The sequence below is a fragment of the Zophobas morio genome, unplaced genomic scaffold (assembly GCF_036711695.1).
Source record: "Zophobas morio isolate AGI-343-1 ecotype UQ-CSIRO unplaced genomic scaffold, CSIRO_AGI_Zmor_V1 ptg000023l, whole genome shotgun sequence".
Classification (NCBI taxonomy): domain Eukaryota; kingdom Metazoa; phylum Arthropoda; class Insecta; order Coleoptera; family Tenebrionidae; genus Zophobas; species Zophobas morio.
Genome location: NW_026972128.1, coordinates 14,417,798 through 14,445,719, shown reverse-complemented (window position 1 = coordinate 14,445,719; position 27,922 = coordinate 14,417,798). Strand labels below are relative to the sequence as shown.

The window sequence follows — 27,922 nt, the reverse complement described above, 5'->3', positions numbered from 1 at the left end:
CGCTTCCAACTTTTTAAAAAAATACTGTTGTAAGTTTTCATAAACTATGTAAAATTTAAATAGTAACTAAACTGACACTGGAACGAATTGCATTCATCGACAGAATTATCTTCAGCTTCCTCTCCTATAGCTCAAATTCCCGAAGGGCCCTCCATTTGATACCGTACAACGATATTTCCCCGGTAACTTACAGACTTTTGTAAGCTAAAACCAGTGGTGAAAACCGCGTTCCGAAATTTCGATAAATAATAACTGATATATTGACTTTTTAAAGATACGTGTTAAAAAACTTCACCCAAATACTAATAACTAAATTAGAAGGAACTGCTCGTGTGTTATATAAAAAATGTTGTAGAGAGGTATTATTATAAAAATCTACATTTAATGTACAGTCGTTAACTACAAATAAAAACAATGCCAAATACGTAAATAGCAGTTCAAAGGTTACTCCACTTGTAAGGTATTGATCCGTGTTATAAGAAGCGCACTGAAAACTTAAATTCAAGGGATAAAAGTAAACAAGTTCCGACATAATAAAAGCTTGAATAGTTTCTGAGTAAAGGGGTGAGCTACAAATAATTTTTATTGGAAGCTACATTTTTCATGAGAAACTGCAATACAAATGATTTCAGGGATTCCACTAATTCTCCGATCTCTTGGAAAAAGAATCAATACGGAATGAATATTTTGTGGTGTTCTATAAAATACGTGACTCATTGCTTCTCTGTAACGAAGCAAAGCATGAATAGCCCTTATATCTCTTTAAATGAATCTAGAGTGGAGTGCAACACGCCAAAATTGTATTAACAAAAACGGGAATAAAATCGCGATAAGATTATACGCGGATGGTCACAATGGGGTGCCTTATCATCAGAATCATTCCAGAGAGTAAGAACTATTACACAACTTTGAGAAGCGTTTTGAATTCGGAAATTGTAATTACTGGTTAATCTAATATCCGAAACGATTAAAACAAATTTATTGTATAATCTGACTTTTCAAATTCAAATAAATAGGCAAAAACATTTATTATTTATGTATAAACCAAGCTAATAAAACGAAACATCCTATGGCGTATGTAGCGATATAGAGTCGAACAATGTGAGGTCATGCTGGTTCAAATTAGTGGAAGTTAAAGGGGTATATAAAGTATTCATTAACATTTAATGACAATTTATTGCCGGTACAGTTGTGTTTCTTTTCAGTTCTTCAACGTTTAATTTGATATTGTAAGTAGCTAAAAATTGATCATGTGAGATGAAATCGAAGTTTTTTTTTTTCACGTTCAGTTGCTTATTTTTAAATCCACCAGAAGCGATCGCTCTCAATGTTAATAACTTGTGTATTTCTTAGTATTCGATTATGTGGAGAAAGTTATTTTAACGTTTTTTGGAGCTTTATTTATCTGGATAAAACCAGGCGTGTATTTTCTATAACTGTTACTCTAAGCTTCCCACTCAAATACAGATGTCGTTATGTAACAAGAAACAAAATTAATTTAATATTAATAATTACAGGGTGAGTGAATAAGCCTACGCTCTTCGAGATCTTACATATTAGCATCTACAATAAAGATTCAAGATGAAGCTCGTTAAGGGGTTACCTCAGTTTTTTAAAAAACATTTATTACTTCATTCACGAAGAACAGGAAACTCTTGATACACTCGTAACTAGAAATAGTGATAAGTAATAACCTAATAACATTTCTCTATATCACTGCTGACTCCGATCACAGCATACACAACATAAGATGGCTCCTTATTCGTTATTCAGAGGAAAGGTTCAACAAAGAGTTCAAAATTATTAAAGATGTAACCAGATGTAATGGTTCTGAAACAAAGTTAGTTGATAAATTAATTGATAAGTTCAAATTTAAGAAACTGGTCGGTGAATCATCTGCTACTCAAACAGAAAGCACAGAGACGTTTTTGGCCACATTCCCTTTTCCATCCTCAGTTTCAAAAGGGGTAGAAAAAAATTCAGAGGACTCGGGATTAAGGACAAAGATTTCAGTCTTCTCGGAAACCCTAATGATAAAATAGGACCTAATGAAAAGTTGGAGATTTATGAAATAAGCTGTTAAGATTGTAATCAAAAATATATTAGGCAAAGAAAAAGGCCAATCATCACGCGATTCAAAGAGTACATGATTCACCTCAAATTAGGAAGGTCTGTCAATAACTGTGAATGTCTAGACATTCAGGACAATCTGGAAATATTTAAAAATGTTATATCAAAAATATATATACATGTACGTCAAAAAGTTATTCTCACCACCATTATCCCATTGAAAAAAAGTCCAACAATCGAAATAAAACTATTTGTCAAGTAGTGTTTAAACAAGAATAATGTGCTGTTGAATAATACCTTCTGGAAAATTTACTTTTTTTTTAATTAAAAATTGCTGAATCAATTTATTGTAATTCTAGTAAACACGAGTTTGTAAGTTTTAACTTCTTTTAATTTTGTAAAAGTATCTTAAATTAAATACATACATATGTTAAACAGTGGTTAACCTAAAAAATCACAAATTCAGAATACGTTATGTAACCAATATTTCCTCTTCACTGATTAGCCAAATGCAAAAAAAAAAGAAGAGACCAAGGTAGGTCATGGGACATCCGTGGTATTTATTTTCGTAAGACGTGTAGTGAGAGTAGGTTGCCATTCATCTGTAAAAAACAGTAGAAAGTTTTTTCAAACTGAATGTTGTTTGTAGCGCACTTTATTCGACCACTAACTAATCAAAAACCGATTAGGAACTTAGGAAATTATTTGTATTTTGTATATGTTGCAAATACTTCCATTTATAGGAATTTAAAAAAGTAGTAAGTTTATAGTGGAATACAGGGTTCAAATCACAAATAACGAAAACCAACGAAACTTTTTTTTTGTACATCATCTCGCACCTGCACTTCACAAATCGTCGTACACTGTTAATAATTGTTAGTAATACTAAGAAACTGTTTTATCATATTATTTATTAAGACTAGTAACCACAAGATAGTTTGTTTGCAAGTAACCGCATGACTGCGGTTCAGATTTAAAATTGTGAAACGTGGGCAAATATTATACACATATTTATTTAAATAATGAGCTTATTGCTAGAAAAATATTTTATTTGAACAAACGGTAGTTTATTTACGCAAAAGAAAAACTGCATTCGTTGTTTATCTGCAACACGAATTTTAGTTAAAAAAATCCGGGACGGCAGACAGACAGACAGACAGACAGACGGAAACGGGAAACCTATTTCTTCGTACTCTAAACGTCGCTTACGTTCGGAAAGTAAAAATTACATTAAAAAAAAATCGTAAATTCGTTTCTGCATTTTGTTGTTTGTGTGCTGGTCATTTCACAAATAAAATAATAAAACAAACATGATATTAATAATTAACATCCGGCAAACACGAGAGCAAAAAATAGTTACTTATGTATGCAAACCAAATAAAATCGAACAAATGCAGTTTTTTCGAAAAAATATAAAATTTGATTTTACACAAAAAAAAATGCTAAAGTAATTGTGGCAACAACCAAGGCAAATCCATAAACCACGAGTACGGGAGCATATTATTTTATGAAATTTGGATAACCTCTACCACGCAAAATGATGAGGGAACGTCATAATTACGTTACGTTAAATTGTTGGTAGGGATGATTAGACAAATTCTGGGTAGCGTTTGACCATCTACACGATACATATAAATTTTGACAGCATTTGGTACTTTCGGAGATTATCGGTTTAATAAAAACTGAGACAGACGGACGACAGACAGACTGAAACGAGAGACGATTGGATGAAAAACACGCATCTTCGAAACTTTCGTTAAAATAACACAAGATATTTTCAAGTATATAAAAACTTTTATTTTTTTCACTATCACAGCATTCAACAAAAAACCGGACTCATCCTGTTGAAAGCAAACTTGGATATAAACTGTTCTGTTAATAAAACTAAGTCTTAAAGATCCTTCGCTAAATATTTTTCATGCAATAAAAAAAAGACAATTTTTTATGGTTAATTTTTTAGTAATTTTAAACGTTGCTTTCAATTGCGTTTTATCAAAAAAGTGGCCCGCATCACATAATTTCACTTCTCTTTTTCCAAAAATGGGCACATATGGTCTCGATGTGACGTGTCCACGGCTAATAGGGGAGAAAGAGCCAGGTGTTTGTAGGCATTCTTCTACTATTCTTGAACCACTAAGCTGACTACCGCATAACATCTGTTCGGGTTTACCTATTTATTTTATAAGGTGTATATTAACTGCTTAAAAAAATAGGTGACTACAAATGAAACTCTTAATATGTGTGTATATATGTGGTGCGTGTTTATTATTAATTCCAGAATCATCCCAAAAATTTTATAAAAAATGTCAATTTTTCTACGTTCTCTTTCAATTTTGAAGAACATTCCTAGGGGACTGACTCCCTCAGCCTTTTTTATTTATGAAGGTACATATAATACTGATATTCATGACCCATGCACATTATTTAAGGATGAATATTGTCAAATATACAATATGTGAGAAAACTAGTTTTATCTTGTAAATTACATAGTGTTAGGATAGGGAATGAATAGTAATTTATTGTACTTTTCAGAACAACACTTGGGGCTGATTTATAGTAGGTCAAACTAAATATTTAATTCGAATTAAAATCTAATGTGCGATTAATCCGAAAATCTGATAATATGGTTGGTTGAATTTGATCACATGATCGATTAATCGGGTGATTAAGTTAATGCCGTGATTAAGTGCGTCTACAGACTGGGTCAGACAGACAAATAATGTCACACATCTCTTGACCATGAATGGAAAAATATTTACCAGTCAATCTCGTGCTAGAATTACTAGCACACCGTATTTTGATCCTCTGCACTCAATCATTTTTACACCGATTTCATTATAAATGTAGTATGACAGTATTACTTTGGATTTTATAAACTATTCAGCACAAAACTCTACTTGAATGCCATGTTTAACAAAATCCTGGATACTAAAATAACTCCAAAAGGAAAAGCATTTGAATTTTAATATATACTTATAATGCAAACATTATTGTTTGTTAACGGAATCGGAAGCTTGCTAAAAATCGGCGAAGATTCCACATATCTTGCTTTTTTTTAGTTCCTGAGAATATATTAGGGAAATATTGCAGCAAGATCATTTTGACGAACGACTAATTTCATATTTTCTCGGAATTTCAGAACTTGGCAATAGGAAAGCATCGGTTTCCCTTTTCTAATAATTTACGAAATCACTGAATTGATTACTGTGAACTTTAAAATGATCGTATAGTTGGTAAAACCTAACTAAAAATTGTCTGTTAATCCTTAACAAAAATTTGATGACGTAAACTTAAAGTTTTATTAAGTATCCCTTGCATTTGGTTTAACGTTAACCTTATTCATGCTTAAATTAACGATTAAATTGTGAATATACGTTAAAAGTCCATAATACGTTAAACTAATTACACGCCTAAAAATTCTCCAAAATCCGAAAACTTATCCCAAGAAATATGAACACACCAAAAATGATTTATTTGCATTCAAATAATGCTGAGTGAAAATGTAAGGCTTCCTACACACGAAGCCCGGACCTGTCCGTATGAATAAAACGTATTTTGTATTCATCGCTATCGTCCTTTAACTCTGACATCCGTCATTCCCTGACCATTGTGCTTACATAATGGCTAGCTTTTGAGTCTTGTTTACCGCCTCCACTTTACATTAACTACGTTATTCACCGATCGTGCCCAGCCTCAAGCAGTCATTTTTATGTGTACCCTTGACACAAAGGGTTAAGAAATTAATCGCAGGCTCGTCGAGTTTCGCCCAATACATGAAATCAACGCAGTTTTAATTTAACCGGCATCAAGCCTACAACCAAATACACATCCTCTTCTTAACCCACATCACGACACAAACTTGCTGTTTGAATAACTTAAAAACTAAAACGAATTCTTGTTTGCTAGTTTGTAGTTCGTTTTAGCGTCAGTCTTCTGTCACAAAGAGATAGAATTAAATAAATTGGAAGCTGTTTTCAATTTCGTACGTTATTTCTAACACTTAATTTTATTTCGTATGTCCAACTCTAACATATTACTGACAAATTACTACAAGTCAGAAAATAAGCCTACTGAAATACTGCCCCAGTTGACCCTCTGGAAGTAAAAACTTATGCACTGACGCTTCATACACAACAAATCAAACACGTTATCTAGTAGGTATTATTAACCGAATTTCTATTAACACTGCAAAAATTTGCTCATCTACATTCAATCTAGGTGTTTACATTAATTGGTATTGAAGTATAACATCGAAATAATGACCTTTTTATGGATAAAAATAATGACAAAAACAACAATCGCCCTGCTGACAAATTAAGTCTCGCTTTCCACTAATTAGACTACTTATATCGTTTACACCGATATGACGTTATCAATTTGTTTACTGAAATATATCATTTTATTGTTTTATTAATAATGTACAAGGTACTTATATGTTTACAAAGATACCAATCATACAACATTTTGGTAAAAAATTACTTAAAAATTTGCAATTTTATTAACCATACTAGCACAATCACAGACTTGTCTAACCGACTTGTCAAATTTTATGGCTACAACACCGGAATCAACTATTAATAATATAAATTAGGAACTTCATGTGAATACTAACACTAATGAATTAACCAAACATGTACTGCAAAGACACTATTTTGTATACTAATAAAGTTTTATGGCGCTGTTAGTGTCCTGTAGACCAACAATGGTCCAACAACCTTACCGGTAGGGATCTTCGTCAGGTTTTTACAGGCAACGCATGCCGCTTTAAAATCTGCATAAATTTCAGGGTTGCATTTAGGAGAACAGTTGGCTGTCAGAGATTCACTCGGCACAATATTGTGACGAAGTTATATCATAATGCCAGTCAACTAAAAGTCAACTAGACGCCAACATACGAACGCAAATATCATTCTATCACTCTGGTCTTTACAAACAGCTCAGTTAAATTCGTTGCACAATAACGCAAATCCGCCCCTGTTCACCATTTACCTCCCGCCCACCTTCGACCGGGAGTTTGTAATTTATGGTTTTTTCGAATTATGGGCTTGAACTCTTTAACTTTTAGGTTGTAAAATTTTATTGGTATACAAAAATAGTTAACTTTACAATCGATATCCTTCTATTTACACAAATCTTTCATAGGAAAGGACAGTATGTACTCAAATTATATAAGTTTCTTAAAAAAAATTAAATAAACTTCTCAGGCATTGTGGCCCTAAAAAACATATTTTGTTAAAATATTTATACATTTTAATTAGCACTGAAAATTCTACGCTAGACAGAGGATGCACTAAAATATTTTTATGAAATTATTCATTTAAAAAATTAAACATTATAATTTTAAATTGTACAGTGTTCCCTTACAAAACAGGCAGTTTACATTGTATGCTAACTGACATTTTATTTATTCAAACTCTTTAAACTAATTAAATTTTAAATTAAAATAGCACAACTATATTATATACTACATATTTTCTAAAATTCAACTGAATTCGTCCAACAGACCAAATTTGTTTTGATACCATTAGTGCATTCATGTTTAATAACGTACAGGATAATTATAGTAAATATTAAAATATTGAATTTTGAAGGAAAACTTATTTGAAATTGGTCACAAAATATTTTTTTTTTGCAATTTCGCGACAAAATACCAATACAATGATCTTTTTGAAGTTTTAACCATTACGTTTAAGTGTCAAAACAAAGTAATACAAGTGACAGACATAATGTGGATATGAACATTCACTTACTGTATAAGTGACACTATGGTGTTAGCCTAAATTTTGACCACACTGAATTATGGTTAAATCCCGGTCTTATAACATACGACATTTCTTTGTCGACTTTAAGTTTTAATGCTTTACACATTTCACTGACTATAAAATGATGGACTGATGAAATAACTGCCAAAATGCTGGGAAATATACAAAAAATCTTGTTTACAATATACATGCTATAGTATACTACAAATATACAACAGAATATATTTAAAATTCTTAAATTTTTATAGAACTAACATGTCAATGTCTATATATTTGTCAAAGTACAACCTTTTTTAAGGCTCACACCCTGGTTAGGGCGTGAGTTATTGGTTGTTCATTTTTATTGATTTATTACTTGTAACATTTAAACTTATTCACAACATTTAACTGTAAATTAGACTTTACTATCCAAGCTGAAAATGCGAAGTTCAAGTTTGCCGGCAAACCCTGATGCAGGTAAAGAAAAGCTTTTTGCACGTGGCGGGAAATGCCTTTAGTTTCATTGCGCACTGTGTTTCAATACGATATCATAACGTGTTTCCGCAATATTATAATACTAAAAAAGGAAAAACGACAAGACACAATTAAGAAGTATAACCGTCATTAGAAAATCGTTACAAATCAACTACACAAAATTATTTGATAGTAGAAATAAATTTGTACAAAAAAATTCTGCGTGCAGGTCGCGAAACGTCTCTCGAATGATTTTTAGCTCGACTGCGCCTCGCCAAAAAAAATCATTCTGGTACGTCAAAGCACCATTTCACGAGCTACACGACAACTGTATGAAGATTGTTCGGTAAAAAAATTACTGCGGAAAATGGCGAAAAACAAACAAAAAACCAAATACTAACCAACCAATTAAAACTTGGCAAACGTCATTGGCGTACAAACTTTCAGGAGATTTGTATACGTATTATAAGCTCTACTCAGATGATGTGGGTGGATTTAGCCACGACGATTCAGTGTGAATTTTCAAATCCACAACAAATCTGTCATTTGTATCATTCTATTTTGTCACTTAATTGTAGTAGCTAAAGCTCCAGAATTTTGAACAATTAAGTGTACACTACTGTTGCGAATCCACTTTGTTATAAGCTACAGAAAAATTTACTCGTATGAAAGAGGAGATGTACCTACATTTCACATGTATGTATAAAAATACTTGAGTTTAAAATATTCCTACGGAAACTGCATCTAACTCAACTTCCTTTTAAACCTCGTGGTCTTGACCGTGAAAGATTAGAAGAATTAACGCAGCTGCACTTACTTATTCTAACTTCATGTAACAAAAACATTCACTGGAAATAGTGCACATGTTATTTTCACAAGTGAATACTACTCGAATAAATTGCCCAAGTTTTATGTTTTTGTTTTGAAAAGTGCTGTTATTTGATTAAAAACACTGAAAAAATATTTAATATTCCAAGAAGAATTAATACGTTTGTTACAAACTGAAGACAGATAACCAATTTCTGGGTCACCACTTTTAATAATAAAAATAATTATTATCTGCTATTTATATATCATTCAAGTACAACCGACTTCAAATAAATGTTGTCACTGATACAGTCTTTTTTTGACCGAAAACTTCGACACATGCATTCGGACACAATTTGGGTTACTGCAGAAATTTGAAACAAGTTTTTTTTAACTAAACCGATACCCGGAGCGGTTCCTGTAAATCACGCAATGCCGCTGAAGTCAACAAACCTTTTATTCAAATTTTTCATTACAATAAAATTAACTTACAATTGTCAGATTAGTGGCATGTCCCATGAAAAAAGTTCATCCCTCATTGCATTATAGTGTGGTTGTGTGGTAAACCGTGCGGGTGTTGCAAAGAAGCGAGGCAGCTGATGCACTTTACAAACTTAACAGAATTATAAATGATATAAACACACACGCACATGTATAGTACTTTTTCATTTAAAAACAACCATGTTTTCTTTTATCAAATATAAACACAAATACATGAGCATATTGACAACACTAAACGCGCCTGCCCGAGCAAGGCTTTGCACTTCTGCATGTAGATTGTCACTGGCGAGCCATTACCGACATCCTTGTCAAATGATGCGCCATCTGGCAGTTCTTGTTTACACTGTGTTTGATGCATGCACAGTTTACTGATTTGGAAATCTAGTTGATATTAGATTTCTCCCATTTCTCTTTGAATTCTATTTATCCAATTCTCTCACTTTATCGATACTACACGGGGGTTTTACACGATAATTTCCTGATATATTCATCCACAATATCGTTGCTTATGGCTTTACAGCAAACTTGTAAATAAAAATTACTCTAGATCATACTTACTTCGCCTAATTTTCATTCCTAGTTCTAAGTGCTGAAAAAAAGCAACAAAATGGAAAACTTCTTGCAGAACGGTACTTAAAAATCCTCGAACCACATCATAATTAAGTGTTTGTTTATTTCTCTGCATCAAAAATACTGATAACAAATTTTAGGCTATTTGAAAAGCTTTTAAAATAAACTACCCCTAAATAAATGTTGTCATTGTTTTGGGGGTTGTTTTCAATGGTTACTCAGAAGCCTCTGAAATTTTACACCAACACTCATATTCTGATGTAGTAAAATAAAGAAATACAAAATTTGGGACACAATTCAAGCATGTTTGAGTGCGGGCACCTAAACTCCGGTCGGATATTTATTAATCCGGCACCTTAAGTCCTCTCCGCAGTCATCGTTGAACAAATCTCTAATTCAAACATTGCATTAACTCTGGTCGGCAGTGCCGAAACCAGCTATAGGCCGAGTAGGCCCTTGCCTAGGGGCGCCAACGGCAAGGGGCGCCAAATTCGTCCAAAAATTATGTTCTATAGTTTTGGAAATTTCATTGTACCCTATAAAATTTTATTGACAATAACGAGATGGACAGTAGTACAATAGCAAGAGATATTTACAACTTAAGTTGTCGCGTGCCGATAATTCCCAGATGTTAGAAACCAGAATAATCCAGGTCCGGGCAGGGACCATCTTTACTTATGAACAGAAATGACCATTATTTTATGAGTACAACTACCTGGCAAATGTTCTAAACAAATTCGAGTGAACTGGTGTGAGCCATAAATATTTCTTTCCATTGTACTACTGTTCGTCTCCTTATCGTCAATAAAATTTTATAGGGTAGAATGAAATTTCCAAAACTATACCAAGAATTATGTCATATTATTCTTTTTTTATTTTGAACGGAAACTCAGAAACATGTACCCGGTGCGACAGGTTTTTTAATGTTGATTTTATTTTGAACTTATATAATATTTATACATATTATATACCTATATGTGTAAACTGGTTTTTTTTTCTTTTTTTATATTTGATCATAGTATCTGTTTTGCGTACTTTTTAAAAAATATAAATAAAACTGTTCTGTAAAATTGCATTTTTATGTGTAGAGAAGGGGCGCCTAACGCAAGGTTCGCCTATACCTAAATATTCTTTCGTTTCGGCACTGCTGGTCGGGCAAATGTCTACCTGAGTGTTGAATTATATTTACTTATACTGATTCAATCGATAATTCAAAAAATCGTCTCTGGCATAATAGTGTATTAATTTTGCCCTCAATGCCCTCTCATAAGAAAAGTCACAAGCCACCAGTGGTGTTGCATAGTACTAAATATTAAATGGCTAATGATAGAATTATCACATAACAGAATAAATGTAGTGAATTCGGTACTTCATCGATATATGCATTTCAAATATAAATTTTTTTCTTCTGCAAAAAACAACAAAACAAAATGCAGAAAATACTGCTTTAGGTGAATTGACACTCATGGCCACTGAGATGAACTAATTGAAATGACTATGGCAAACATTGAAAACGTGGAGAATACATAAAAATTACTATACCAGACAGTATAACCCGTGATGAATATAACAATAGTTTCTACACATACGAGTATTTTATTACTCACTTGAAAAACATCTAATTTCATATTTTGTCGATATTTCATAGCTTCCAAAACATGAGAAAGTAAGTCTTTGGTTTTCGTCTGTCGATAATTATTTATAAAACAGATATTTGCGGAACTGCTGAACTGATTGCTGTGAGATTTTGTACAAGCTTTAAAATAATTACGAACATGGTAAATTGCTAATCAGAATTAATCGATTCATCCCTTTTAAAAATTTAACGACGTCATTTCCAAACTAAAAAATATTAGTAAACCTCTCTGGAAATGCATAGTTGTCATATGCTCCTTTATTTATATTTTAATGATGCAACAGTATTATTTTGCACTGTTTATACAGGATATCTTAAAAACAATTGTGAATGAGGCAATTAATTTATTGATTAAATAAAAAAAAAAAATAAGATAATCTTTCTCTTAGGACGGAGGGGTTATCGCAAAAAATTATATTTACGGAAAAAAATGTTATGGTATCTTCACGAGCGTGGAAAGTTATTAGTGTTATTACATATTATAACTTTAGAACAATTTTTTAATATCTTTTTTTTATATACAACACAACCATTAATAATTATAGTGTACCATATTTCCAGATCTTTAAGATAAAATAGGCTACTTTTGATACAAACGGCAAAATAAATTCAACTGTACACCAAGTTTTTTAAATTTGGATTTTATAAAATAATATAGCGAAAGCACAATAAAAAACACGATCACAGACAGCCATGAGTTTTTGAAGATTTGTTTTTAATACAATTTTCGTCTTACCGAGTACCGTCAATTTGAAAATTTTAATTTAACATTACTTCGGTAGAACAATAGTTCAGAAATCAATTGGTAAGTGGTATGTATTCACATCCGTAAATGTCTATGATGGTGTTTTTACTGCTCTCTCCATACTTCTATAGTTATGGTTTATTAATTCCCTGACTTTTTACCTTGTGGTGACCAAATTTGAATTGAAATTTCGCGCTGAAAAAAAAACAACGGCGCGAAATCGCTTTTGATTAATTTGAATTTGAAAAAAATTCAAATCAAGAAAATCGTTACACATAGGTAACCATGTGCAAGTTTAGTTCCTTTTTGGTAGTTGGTAGTTCTGCTAGGGAATTTGTAGGTAGACGGTTGGTAGTGAAGTTCACGTGTTTGGTAGAGGGTAGGTGGCGCGTCACTGTTGTTTTTGTTAAAGTCACTAGATAGTGACTTTAGTTTTTGTTTTGTTTTGGTGAGTGAAAGGACGCGGTAAGGAAGCTAGGTTAAGTTTAGTTGGTTTAGTAGTTATAAAAAAGGTGAACACCTTGTTTAACGAAAATTAATGATAACGACTACGATCCCACAGTTTCCGCAACAAGCGGAAATATGCAAATTTTCGACCGACGCTAAGGCGTGGTATAAATTTGTTTTATTGTTTGTAAATTCACAGTTCTTGTTAGGATTTTAACCGTTACTGGTTCGAACACAATTTAACAGTCATGAGATTTGTTCCAATAAAGCACTTGCTAGGAGACTCATATCCTTTGTTTATCAAGTTGTAAATAAGGTTTCTGGATGTTTATACTTAAGTGTTACATTATAACACTTGTTAATTCCTCACACAACATTGCTAATAGTTCATTTACGGCAGTCAGATCAACAGTTCACGATATAAACTCTCAAACCAATTAACTTTAAGTAACCAATCACTTGGATCATGGCATAATTTAACATCATGTAAATTCTTTGTTTGAACCGTTGATAAAGTGTGACATAATTTAACGTCATGTAAATTCTTTATCTGAATTGTTGATAAAGTGTGGCGAACATTAAACTCATGTAATTTTGTTAGCTTTGCAATTTTCCACTTCATGCGATTTTTTCTCTATCTCATAATTTTAGCCTGAGTAATTTTCTTTGCTGTATAATTTAAATTGAACGTAAATTTCATGCTCTGCAGTCCCTAACCTCACGTAAATTTTTTGTCTACACAAGTTCTACTTCACACCAGATCTTTTTTTTTATATATAAATCCTGCTAGTTATTTCTAGCACGTAAATATTTTGTCGATAAATGCTTCCATCATATAAATTGTCTGATGTCCAGTCTTAATCTCAGATAAGAATTCTTTGCTGTTTAAAATTTCACGAGGGTGTATGGCGAATTCAAAAGTTGTTTATTGCTCTTTTTGAAACTTTTAACACTTGTTCGATTGTAGTTGATGTCAGATTTATAGAAATTGAACATTTAAATGAGGTAAATAACACAGAAGCACGTGACAGAAGCGAAGGGCGCGGTTCCTAGTCGAGCTAGCGGGATTTATCGCGCCTTCTGCACAAAAGACACAGACCTAGAATAGAAGTCAGGGGCGGTCGGGATTACGTGACGCTGTCGGCTTGTCTCAATAGCCGGGACCCAACCACGAGTTTGTGACCGTAACGGCCTGCTCGTACGGCAGTGCTTGCTGATGGAATAGAATCACAATCGTGGGGGGAGAACAGCCACGACCAGGAGCCCCAAACTCCGCTCGTGCTACAACGCCCCCTATGAGTATTTTTGTTGTGCTCTAGAATGAAATTGATATAGTTCGATCGCCACACTCTTACAGCGGTCTGGTGCCGCTGTCGCGTGCACAGTTTTATTAAAATTTTGTTATCTTGCTGACTGCCATAATTTAAATTTGCCGCCACACGTCCGCAATAACTTGTGTATTTGCATCCAGTTAGTTTAATTAAGATTTTTCTGTTTCTATTAAATTTGTCATATTCAAGTGTTTGCATTGATTCAGGACGTTTAATTTGATTTCATTCCAAGTTAGGCATGTTTTTTTTGTAGCTAAGCATTAAGAGGTGTCTTCAATCGGCACAACTTAGTCGCAGCTTTTTTTTGTCAGCGGAGGAATAAATGATTTTGTGTCCTCCATATATTTTGTGTTTTATTTAGCGGTATTTTTCCAACCTTGGGGCCCACCCCTTGACTCTGAACGCATTCCGCCACAAAAAAAAAACAAACTGTAGGGTTCCATTTTGTTTTTTCAACCACAGCCACGGCCAAATTTTTGAAATTTTCGCAGGCTTTTCAAATTTTTTTTCACATGTCATTTTAAGGCGGGATGTTTGGGTTATTATGACCCTTGAACATTTAAAATACAAAACCGACTACTCTTACATCTTGCAAATAAGTTGTTAAACAAAATTTATCTGTTTAACTCCTCTAAAAATTTGATGGCATCATCTCAAAATTATCAATACATTCATATTTTTGAAAAAAATATCAAAATTTTACTATGATCAGTCACCAAAATCTTGTAGATTTCTTCTCTAGACTTTATTGAATTAGTATTACTTTTGTCTGTCAAAGTCTTGTGTTGGTCATAGCACTCATAGCACATGAAATAGGATGTGTAAACAATGAAAAAAAAATCATATGTGGCCCACAATTATTGGGAACAAAAATTTCACATATGCACAATGCAACAAATCAAAAAAATAACTTACCAGAGATGTGAGTTTACAACAAACTTTATTATTCCAGACCGTCTGCAAGTGTAGGAGGGGGCGAATGTTGCTAATTATTAGGAATAGCAACAAGCTGTTTCTCTTCTAAAGTGGTTGAATCCTACTCTCGTAGAACCGGGTACAAGGGTAACAGAATAAAAGACATAAGCATCTTTTTAAAAATTAATTGTCCCGAAAATGAGGGATTTATAAATTTATAATAATTTGATAAAAAAAAACAGAAAAAAAATTCAAAGAAAAAACATACATAATAAACTGTCAATGCATAAACTAGGTATATAAAAATAGTTCTCTATACTAAATTTTATTAAAATGGCACATTCATTGCATCACATTTATGAGTTGTTCCCAGTTGTACGATTCTTCTTTTTGGATGACTTTGCTGAAAAATGGATATACAAAATATTAACACACAACATATTAATACAATAAAAAATGAATAAAAATTTAACTCGAAAAATAAAAACGTCCAAATAAAATTTGTTGTCACTTTCAATAGGTAATAATTTTAATTCAGCTTCTAATTTACGATATGAATTACGTTCTGTGTCATTACCAGGAATTACTTATAAATGTTTTCATGGTATAAATGAAATTTAACTGTATTTCTAATCACACTTTCAATGTACACTGCAGTAAAAAATCTAAAACAGTAATTTCATAAAAATAATACTTACGTTCTACATGACATACAGCCGCATTTGCCCCTATTTCGATCAAATAATTAAGCCATAGTTTCTGTTTAATAGAAAGTTTGTCATTTTCGCTTTTTACTTCCACAAATTTCGCCTAAAAAGTGTATGGATTATTATTAGAATACAACATATTTCCACAAATTAGTTTTTAATAAATATAAATAAATTCTCAAACTGGTTACAATCTCAGAATAAAATCTGAACTCTATTGACAAAAAACATTTTCTAGTGTGAATTGCAATGACAGGATCTATAATAGTCATAGGAAAGCAAATTTTGAAGCACAAATAATTTAATCCAACTTGACCATTTCATACATACCTTTTTCTCTGGCAAGTTCCACACGATCAAATCTGGAAAACCGCTACGATAATATTTAAAATTCTTCACAAGCCTTTCAAAAATTTTTCCCAGAACATCCCTCCCAATGCACGTAATTGCATTGTAAAGACGTTCAGGTTTATCCACAACTGCATCCAATGAACACAGTGAAGTTTCGTGAGAATGAAGAGTCCATCTATCAAATAGTCTTCTCCTAAAAATTTCTTCCGTCCATTTATGCTCAATGTCACTTAAACGCCTTTTAATTCTACGTTCTCGGTTTTTATAAAAATGACTGGAATACATATCCAGCGGTGCACTTTGTACTTTAGAAACAAATGTTCCTTTAACATAATCTTCATAAATTATGTCCCAAAATAACAGACAAAATGAGGCAATGATCAAATTTCCTTCACAGTGTTCGCCATCTGGAAATCCTACAGTGCGATAATACTGAAGGGCCGTCTGTTCAACAGTCAGATAATTCACATCTCCATTTTCGCATTGATGGGCGTACATTCTTCTACGTCCTGGTTCCTGACTGGAAAGATATTCAAACGTTAGGTAATTTAAAATGTAGAAACAATAAAAAAATAGCGGACATATTGTTAAAATATTACAATTTTTAATTAGTTAAAAAGTATTAAAGTTTACCTAGTCATAGATTTACAATCTATGACATCCTGAGGCCAAACGCGGTCACATGATGGGGGAGATAAAGAGACGATTTCATCATGGTATAAAGGTGGCAAATTATAGGTTTTTCGGTTAAGCATTTTTCCTCTGTGTAAAAGTTCTTGTAACTGAATGTCAGACAAATGATCTCTGTCTTCTGTAAACGCTTTGATTATTAATTTGGCAGCCTAAAAAAGTAAATTACAAACAATTCTTACACGGAATGTTTCGTTCATTTTTTTTTTGTTTGTTACAAAGATAAACTGAAAAAATTTACAAAACATGTACATTATTTAATAAAAAAGTTACGTATGCAGAAAATAATAATACTGTGATAACCCAAACTTCCCGCCTTAAAATTTGAGCTTGAAAAGGTTTCAAAGGCCCGCGAAAAATTTAAAAATTCAAAGTTTGGCCTTGGTCTAACAAATGAGAACCTACGTTGTGTTTTTTTTTTTTTTTGTTTTTGAAAAATGGCGGGAAGACGTTCTTTCATACAAGTGCATACACGGTCGAGAGCGCAAGAAATAATAGACAAAAATTGTTTTGGAGGGGGGAGTACGGCACCCCTCACAGGGGGAAAGACGCTTCGAAGATTTACTCCTCAGCGCAAAAACCCCCTTTTGTTTTATTCCCGGACGACCTATTACATTTCAAACACCTTAAGATATGTGAAAGAAAAACACTCGCGAATTGACAGACATACGCATACGAAAAACGAACAAACGGAAATTCTGTACATCTGTTTGGAATCAATGCAAATATTTGAATATCACAAATTCAATAAAACAAAGCAAAAACTGAATCAAGTAACTGGATGCAAATACACAAGTTATTACAGGCGTGTGGCGGCCGATCTCCTTTTTTTTGTTACGGCAGTTAACAGCACAACAAAATACCCAGAGGGGGCGTCGTAGCGTGAGCGAAGTTTGGGGCTCTCGGTCTGGGCTGGTTTCCCCCGCGACGGTGATGCTATCTACACCAAAGCCTGCCGCACAGCACCCCTCCATGACGAACATGCCGTCCAAGCAGGCCGTTTCGGCCTAAAACTAGAGGTGAAGTCTGGTCAACTACTACCCCGTCGTCAAGACCGTTCCCACTGAAATATGATTCAAAGCCTGCACGTCTTGCACAGACAGCGCGATACATTCCGCTACCTCAACTAGGAACCGCGCCCATCGCAGACACTACGTGATATTGTGTTATTTACCTTCAATTCTATTTAAATGTTCGAACTCAATGACTCTCATATTAAATGACAACCGAACAAGTGTTAAAGTTTTAAAAAAAGAGCAATACACAACATTTAAATTCGCCATACAACCTTGTGAAATTTTAAACAAGAAATAATTCTTATGTGAGATTAAAGTCGGACATCAAATAATTTATACGATAGAAACATTCATCAACAAAGTATTTACAAAACAAAACTTAGCAAGGATTTATGCAACAAAAGATCTGGTGTGAAATAAACTTGTACAAATAGAAACATTATGAGAGGTTAAAACTGTAGAACATGAAATTTACGTTCAATTAAAATTATACAATAAATAAAATTACTGAGGTTAAAATTGTGAGATTAAAGAAATATTGTATGAGGTGGAAATTTGCAGAGTTAACAAAATTTACATGAGATTAATATTTGCCACACTTTATCAACGGTTCAAACAAAGAGTTTACATTATACCAAATTATATCATGATCTAAATGATTGGTTACTTCAAAAATAATTTACTTTGAGAGTTTAAAATACTACGAACTGGTTACCCCAACAAAACACATAAGGGTCCCCAGTCGTCGCCCGCAAAATGGGTTTCAGTGAGACGAATTATTTTTTGTAACTATGCAACCCAAAGTACGGATGCACGGCAGGTAGCGACCCAAGAGAGGAGAGATTATCGTCACTGTAGGGAGTCCATCATAAAATGCAAATTGGTAAACAACACCGGATAAGCTTATTTATTTTCAAATGAAGGGTACAGGGAAATAACCATCGAAATCCATTTGTATGTATTTTGAAAGAAATTGAGTTGAAAGTTTAAAATACTGCGGAAACTAGATTGAGAAACCCACAAGGTTCAGTCTAACACAACTTTTTATTTTCTTTATAATGTTTTAAAAATATATAAAATGAACTGTTTATGTTCAAATATAACAGCAAAAAAAATTGGTGGAAAGTTGTTTCGACAGAACTTCCCTCGCACCTAAAATAGAATGAAACATATCCAGCATTTTCGAGTTAAATTTTTAGTTTAGGTACACAATTTTGTGATAAAATCATCAACATTTTGCAAGGACACGTAAATCAAAAATAACAGTATTCCAAAAATTTCTGAGAAAATGGAGTGACTCGAGACTGATTTAATCAATAGAATAAATTGACTCATTCATTAATTTTTTTGAGCCACCTAGGTATATAAGTAAATCTAAAAAAATATAAATGCAGTGATAAATTACAAGTAAAAACTCATCATATTTTGCACATTTTTAGTAGAATTTATTCGGCAAAATTTTGAGATGACGTTATCAATTTTTTGGGAGGGGACAACCGAATAAATTTTGCTTAACGATTTATCATGATCACGGTAATCCTAAAATATTTACAAGATTTCAGAGCATTCGGTTTTGCAGTGTCAAAGTTACACAGCAAAATATTGTTATTCAGTTTTGAATTTTTTCCAAAATTTCTGGATATCTAGGGTGACAATTCGACACGGATCCATCTCCATGATTTTCCTACTAGACATACAAAATTTACCAACAATCGGTCCAGTAGTTTTGGAGATTACTTATCTAATAAAAATGGATACAGACAAGTCCATCTTGAACCAAACCACCGCAGGTACCGACTCAAGGAGGAAAGATTATGGTCACTATAGAGAGCCCATCATAAAATGCAAATTTGTAATAAGCTTGTTCATTTACAAATAATCCTAGCAAATCTCATAAGGCCAAATGCTGGTGGGGAGGGAGGTACATAAAAACGAAATAAACGCTAATTCTGGCACTTTAAATTTTGTGATCGTTGTGAACAGTGACTATACAAGTGACCACTTTACTAAATTCCAAATTTCGTAAGTATATACTTACTTCTTGTACACTTTTGCCAGTTTATTGTTTATTCAAGTAATTTCGTAGACCACGTAATAGGTTTTGCTTCTTTATTACATACAGTGTCTACTATAATGGGATCATCAAATAAAAGGCATCTCCCTGTATCAGTAAAACGTAAAAGTAGAAAACAACTAGCAAAACGTTACCATAAAATGCGGAAGGGATCTACAAAAATTTTTATTGACAATAATACTCGAAAAAGCAGCAATATTCAAGAATCTAATAATGAGCAATTATCTGAATTAAGCAATTTTGATGACGAAGTGTTTGAAATAGAAAAAGATACGCAAGACGAAGTAATAAATTTTGAATTAAAAGGACGAAGAATAGTCGACATTAAATATTTGTTTGATCAAATTAAATCAATTAAACATGATCTATATGGATGCACATTTAGTGACGTAGATATCATTAACGAAAAACATTTAGGATTGCGAAGTATGTTTACTTATAAGTGTAAGATGTGTGGTTTAAGAGAAACATTTGATACAGAAGGAAATAAAAATGATTATTATAGCATAAATGACGCCGCGGTTTGTGGAGCAGTAGCTGTTGGTATGGGATATACGCAATTTTCCGAATTATCTTCTGCTTTGAATATTCCGATAATGGGACAGAAAACATATACTGCATCAGAGACAAAAGTTTTTGAAATTACAGAGCAAGTGGCATTGGATGAAATGATTAGAGCAGGCAAAGAGGAACATGGATTAGCCGTTGAAGCTGGTGAAATTGACAGTGATGGAATTCCATTAATAACCGTAATTGTTGATGGGGCTTGGAGTAAAAGATCGTATAAGTCAAATTATAATGCATTATCGGGTGTTGGTTGCATTATTGGGGCTAGAACAAGAAAAATTTTATACATTGGAGTGAGAAATAAGTTTTGTTCAGTTTGTGACAAATTTAAAAATAATCAAATTAATAAACCACTTCATAAATGTTTCAAAAATTGGGAGGGTACATCGACAGGCATGGAAGCTGACATAATTTTAGACGGATCCAAAAATTCTATGAAGACACACAATCTCAAGTACGTTAAAATTATTGGGGACGGTGACAGCAGTGTTTATAAGAAAGTAAGAGATGCGAAGCCATACGGTCCTAACTGTTTTATTCACAAGATAGAATGCCGTAACCACGTATTACGAAATATTTGTAATAAGATAAGAGAGCTTTCAAAACTGCCCAGAACAGATATGCAGATACGTAACTTTTTGAAAAATAATATTTTGAAATTTAGAACTGCTATTGTTGCCGCTATAAGATACAGAAAAAAAGAAAACGGTCCTTGGCATCAAAAAATTTTAAATTTAAAAAATGACATCCTCAATGGTCCCAACCACATATTAGGGGATCATTCTAAATGTGCAAATTATTTTTGTAAACAAAGTGGACAAGGAAGTTTGACAGGTTTGCCTAATGAATTTTCAAATTCTACTTTGTATGAAAAATTGTATGCAGCTTTGAACAGAGTAGCAAATTTGTCATCTAGTTTGTTAGTTGATGTGGACAACAATGCCGCGGAGACTTATAATGCCGTAGTTAATAAATTTGTTGGTGGCAAGAGAATCAACTTTTCACTAAAGGGCTCATATCGGGGTAGATGTTATGCATCTGCAATTAGTTACAATACAAACGGAGCATATATTTTTGAATTGATGAAAAAGTGTAATAAGAGCCAGATAACATATGCCGAAACGTTTAGTAATAGACAAATAAAATGCCACAAAAAGAAACGTCGTATTTTAAAAACAAAACAGCGCACACAAAGTGCAGATTCTGATTATGGACATGTATCTAACGAAGCAAATGAAATACCTGATATGTCACAAATGGACTTAGAAACAGCGCAAAAAGTATTTCTCGAAAAACTTTCAAACGTTGATGTCTCTTTAATCGAAGAAAACACAATTGGCCAACGCAATAATCCAGAATGGTGCGCAGAAAGATCCTTTAGACTAACCGCAAGTTATTTTGGTAAAATTTGCAAAATGAGAGAAACAACTAACACGGCTAATACTGTGAAAGACATTTTATATCCCCGCAAATCTAGTTCAGCAACTACTCTCCCAAAACCTTTGCAACATGGCATAGAAAATGAAGCAAGGGCAATTGAAGAATTTTGTAGTAACACCAATCTCTCAATAAGACAATGCGGCTTGTTTGTCGATAAAACAAAAACATTTTTAGCGGCATCGCCAGACGGCTTAATAAACAAAAACGCTGTCGTAGAAATAAAATGTCCATATGCAGCCAAAGATTTGACTATTAGAGAAGGGATAGAACTCAAAAAAATTGATTATTTGACAATTGATATAGATGGTAACATAACATTAAAGGAATCTCATAATTACATGTATCAAGTTCAAGGACAATTACACATTACAGAAAAAGAATTGTGTTACTTTGTGGTTTACACACATAAAGAATTTAAATATTGCATAATTCAACCAACGAGACGATAAATTTTGGGAATATAATATGATAGAGCCCCTACAAAAATTTTATTTGCATGCCTTACTTCCGGAGATAGTAGATTCTCGTTATAAAAGAAGTCAACCCATCAGACAAATTCTAAAAAAAAAAATTGTAAATTTAAAAGAATTTATTTGCATTCGCAAGAATAAATAGTAATAGTGGAATAGGTCTACTGGAGATACCACGTAAAAAAAAAAACGCGCCTATAATACTTTACCTCAGAGGTGGTGCGGAAAAGAGTATCAAAAAATGAAATTTAAATAAATATGATTGTTCAGGTAAATAAGTGGTTAGTGAAGTGATGAGAATCTAAATCTTGTCAGTTTTGTGTATTGATTTATAATATATAGAATGACAGATTAATAAAAAATACTGGAATAATTTTTTGTAAGAAAATGTTTTAGTAGAATGTGTAAAATTATAAAAATTTGCATACTTTTAATTCAAATTATGTTAGCAATGAAAGAAGTCGACTTGTAAAAGAGTTTCAACAATGTTCGTAAGCTAAAAGTATTTATGAGTTTTATGACCTAAGTACCTGGACGGATTACTGAAAGGGTCGGTCGGCAAAGCTCCCTGCTGTGTCAAACTCAACCATTTATGGAAACGAATCCTTTGTAAATAGAGTTGCCTAGTTTCAATTTAATTTTATTATTCAGTATTTTTTTAAAACGCAAATATTTTGATAAATATAAATTTTAAACAAAAATGACCGGGTCTTCCCCATAGAGCTCAATGTTGTCTTTGCACTGATATAAAAGCTGAAGCGAAAAATGCTTTCTCCTCGTCTAAAAATGCAAATTCCTTCGAAGAATGAACGATTAATTAAACACTAAACAATCACTTATTTTAAAAAATATTGTGTGTTCCCCAGAGATTTAGACATAATCTATCAATTGAAATGTCGATCTTTTTTTCAATGTTGAAATTACGGCCGTAAAATAAAAATCTATTTAGCTCATTTTTCGGTCTGCTACTGGGGACCCATAATAAACAAATACAAAAATATCCAATCATCGCTCCGAGGAAAAAGCGTCTCGGGGATGTAAATTCCAAAATCGTTGCGAGGAAAAAGCGTCTCGGTAATGTAAATTTTCTGTAGCGTTGGGGGCATGCCTTGATTAATTAATCAATCTGGCGTTGCGAAACATGCCCCGATGAATTAATCGTGATAACGATGATAACCACCTAAGGTGAGAAAATATCATAACCCCCCCGCCAGTCCGCAGTATAATGAACTTCTTTAACTGCCGTAAATGAACTATTAGCAATCTTGTGTGAAGAATTTAGAAGTGTTATAATGTAACACTTACGTATATGCATCCAGAGACCTATTCGTAATTAAACATAAGGTGTTTTTCCTGACTAAGTGAGTTTCATGAAATCTTCTAGCAAATGGTTAATTTAAATAATCCTGATTGTTAAATTGTGTTTGCACTAGCTGACTATTAAGAAAAACTAGCTTGATTGGTGAATTTACAAACAAAGAAACAGATTCACAACACGTGTTCGCGTCCGACCGGAAGTCTGCAATTTTCGATTAAAAGGGCGCAAGAATTTACCGCGCGGGTTGGGGACAACTGTATCATTATGAAAAATACGTTTGATCGTCGTTAAACAAAGGCTTCCTCCCGTTTTATTAACTACCAAACCAACTAATTTAAACCTAGTCCTTACCACGTTGTTACACTCTCACCGCCACTATCATAATGACACATTCTACCCCATGCACCCTTTTTTTCTACCAACCCTCTAACTGAAATCACCCTAGCGCTACGTGCTGCCATCTAACCCAAAGATCATGCATTAACCCAGCCATGTGTCTATTTGGTTGCCTATGTTTAACGATTCCCTTTTTGTGATTGAAATTTCTTTTTTTCAAATTCAAATTATTTAAATGTGATTTCGCGCCGCTGTTAATTAATTTCAGCGCGAAAACTTTGATTTAAATTCGGTCACCACAATACTATTTCCAATTCTTGAAATCCACTTGAAACTTATAAAACTTTCTGCAATTTATCTTCATAAACAAAACAGGGAAAAGAGATATGAAACAGTGATATATTATTTACTTACCCTCTCATAATCTTTGACATACATGGTGTACACCAACGCTAAATGCTCATACCACTCGCCCCGTTTATGTACACAGTAATTCTGCGATATCAGATATTCATACCACTGCACAACGTGACTAAAGTAAGTCGTCGTTATGTGTTTAGAACCGCTTGATAAAATGTAAATGTACTGGGCATTTGGAGTAAAACGTTCCAGATGCGGTGGCCTATTGGAAACATCAAACGAAGTTCTAAAATTTTGAACTTAGTTGTCATCTATTAGGAAATAATCAAAAACTTACCCAAACTCTTCATTGAGTTCTTTCAACCTGTTGTACCCACACCTGCATATTTCGAAAATGTGATTTAGTGTACGTTTTTCCACAACTTTTTCTAATTCACTACGTAACTTCACGGCATCAGCAAATCTACCAGTTTAAAATTTATATTTCAAAAAAATCAAAGTATGTGTATACGTCAACTTACCGTGCAAATTCTTGTGGTGTATAAAAAATATGAAAGTTTTCAATATTATACGTAGGAAAAACGATATTAAAAAAACTAACATCTTTGAAGTAGTCGTGAGGGTCACTGAGTGAAGAATTGCTAAACGTATTTAAAAGATAGACAAAGTATAAGCACTTATTAAGATTGGTTGACAACTTCACACAAAACCCCATTCTTTCTTTAATTCGTTTTCTCAAAATATCCTCTGCATTCATGTTGGATGTCAATGTTATTTGAGTTTTCGTGTTTTTTATTAATTTAGCTACTATGATATCTTTGGGACCACTAACATTTGGAAATTTAAAACTACGTCCTATATCTCTTAAATCTTTCAAACTTAACAAATCCAACAAAGTAAATAAATCTTCTCTCATATAATCTATCTCAACAAAACCATTATCTTTTAAATAATCATACATCACAGTGACTTCTGAATCACTCATCGTGAGACCAATTTTTTCGACATATTTAAAAATATTATACCAAATGGGCTTCCAAAGAAATAATTTTATGCAAAGATATTGATAATTCTTCTCTATGTTAAAAAATTTATGTAACAATTGTTGATCGCTAGAACTCAGTAAAGTCAACAAGTGGTTCTGTTTTAAAATATTAACAAAAAATTCTCTGAATACTTTTAGTTGTTCATAATTCAGTTTTTTTGTTTCATCTTTAACCGGTTCTTTTTGTGGGGATTTTTTTGGAGATTGTATGACAACATTTTGTAGTACGCGAACTGCTTTCGGACTTCCGTCAACATTTTTTACTGCACGGACTGCTTTTGGACTTTCGTTAACAGAAGCATCTTCACTTGTGGTAGCGACACTACATGAAGCTCCTACATCCAAATTCTCGTTAAAAGATGACGTTAACAAATTTGACGACCTTAGGGGAGTTGAACTTGCAAATTTTTTTCTAGGGGATTTACTAGGACCCGGTTTGTTCAAAGAAATACTTTCACTTGTGGTAGCAACACTACATGCAGCTCCTACATCCAAATTCTCATTAAAAGATGACGTTAATAAATTTGATGACCTTAGGGGAGTTGAACTTGCAAATTTTTTTCGAGGGGATTTACTAGGACCCGGTTTGTTCAGAGAAATTAGTACACTGTTTGACTGTTTTGTAGTGACGTCATCGCCTGAAAAAGAAAATTACTTATTAAGTTAAATAAAACCCAAAGAAAACAATTTCTCTAAAAACAAAATTTTAAATTTTGAATTATTTGTGACTAAAAACGGTGTAATATATTTTTCAAAATGGATACGTATTGGGATAAGTACTTAAGATAGATTACTTTCAAAAGTGAAAGTTAAAGAGTAAGTGAGTCACAAGTTATTAACGGGGGTAACGAGAAGTTAATGGTTTAAAAATGTCGACTTAAAATATTCAATCGCAAAGTACATATAGCAAATAGAGTAAACACAACTGCACGCATTTTTTTCCTTAAAAGATAAAATTCTAGAAATCACTGATACGCAATCTTTAAATAATGAAAATAAAATCGGTATTAAGCCTTCTGAACGTAAAATATCTGTCTAAAATGTTTTTATAATTAATTTTATCCACGCCACAGGGGAAATCTTACAATTCAATCATCACTTGCTAGTGATAGCCATTTTATCTACTTATCAATTACTCCTATTATTTTCTGTGACAATTCTAATTTTAAAAATATTTCAGCGTTTGTTTCAAAACGCACACGCAATGAAAATACGAAAGTTAGACACCGCATCTTCAGTTACCTCACTAAATTTGAAACTTACAACTCTTAAGACAATAAACTAAAAAAAAAAAAATAAATTTTAAAGCACTAACAGTTAGAGACTGAATTTCATGATTTAATGGAGATTTTTCACTTGAACTGCAAAAACTTGTCCATGTTTTTGTGGATAACTACAACTATACACTGACAACATACAAATCAATTACCAATGCATTTTTTTGTGGATACTTAAATTCATGAACATGCAGAAATGATATAATAGTAGGTCGTTGCTCGTTGGGTAACCTTATACAGAGTTGTAGCAAACATTGCTCATGGCCAAAATGTTGACTTTAAATATAATTTCACAAAAAACTTACCTCCTCTTTTCTTTGGCGAGTTTAAAGTACCCTGATCATTTTCGGAATCTTCGTCATCTGAAAATATTGGGGCAGGTAATTTTCTTTTTGGAATTTCAGCTATAAGTGATGACATATCGTCTGACAACTTTGTGGGTAAATATTTTCTGTTAATTTCTCTGCTTTTCTCTGTGTCTGCACTTGATGAACTAGAAAACACCAGTTTCCTACGACTTCGAAGGTTCCTTTTGCCCTTACTAGGCGACCGTTTTGCTGATTCTACAGGTAGCGTCTTAATGCATTCTGTGAAATACGAGCTGATTTTTGTTTGATTCAGCTTTTTAGGAAGATAACGATTACACGATGCATCAGACATAGTAACATCGCTGAAGTTAGTAAAGCGTTTGCCAATTCTTATCACTATCTACAACTTATCACTACTAACGTTATTTTGGCGCTTTAGTTTTGAGGTTTTAGGTTTTAAGGTTAAGTTTTGATGTTTACACCAAACCAGGAAACTAGGGGAGGGACACCAAACTGCACTACGAAAGAAACAGAATCGCAAACCATACTGACGAAAATTCCCCAGTTAGGAAATCTGTTTTTCACTAAAAGTGACTGGTGATTTCAGTTTAGCCATACGACTGTCTTATTAATCCCTACGCGTTTATGGTGTTTATGTGCTTGAAAATTATGTGCCGTGTACGTTATGGACATAGAATACCCTCACTAGGGTTTTCTATGGTTATG

The 27,922-nt window shown here is 33.0% G+C and overlaps 2 protein-coding genes across 5 annotated transcripts in view; both read right to left on the bottom strand.

Annotated features, from left to right (window-relative positions):
- Positions 1-9,855, bottom strand: part of LOC135133886 (semaphorin-1A) — a 235,366-nt gene extending 225,511 nt beyond the window's left edge. For 3 of the 4 annotated variants that reach the window (XM_064062414.1, XM_064062417.1, XM_064062418.1), the window contains exon 1: positions 9,585-9,855. The gene's annotated coding sequence lies outside the window, so the exon portion shown is untranslated. Of the gene's footprint in view, positions 1-9,102; positions 9,193-9,584 lie in introns of those variants that run through there. The other variant, XM_064062415.1, reaches the window with a different exon arrangement.
- A 5,553-nt stretch (positions 9,856-15,408) lies between these two features.
- On the bottom strand, positions 15,409-27,858 carry LOC135133934 (fanconi-associated nuclease 1-like). The gene is made up of 8 exons (XM_064062497.1): positions 27,194-27,858; positions 25,088-26,249; positions 24,904-25,029; positions 24,621-24,852; positions 16,929-17,137; positions 16,275-16,815; positions 15,936-16,047; positions 15,409-15,640 (listed from the first exon to the last, which is right to left on the bottom strand). The coding sequence occupies exons 1-8, from the start codon at positions 27,546-27,548 to the stop codon at positions 15,594-15,596; spliced, it is 2,784 nt and encodes a 927-aa protein (XP_063918567.1). The 5' UTR covers positions 27,549-27,858; the 3' UTR covers positions 15,409-15,593.
- Positions 27,859-27,922: the final 64 nt, after the last annotated feature.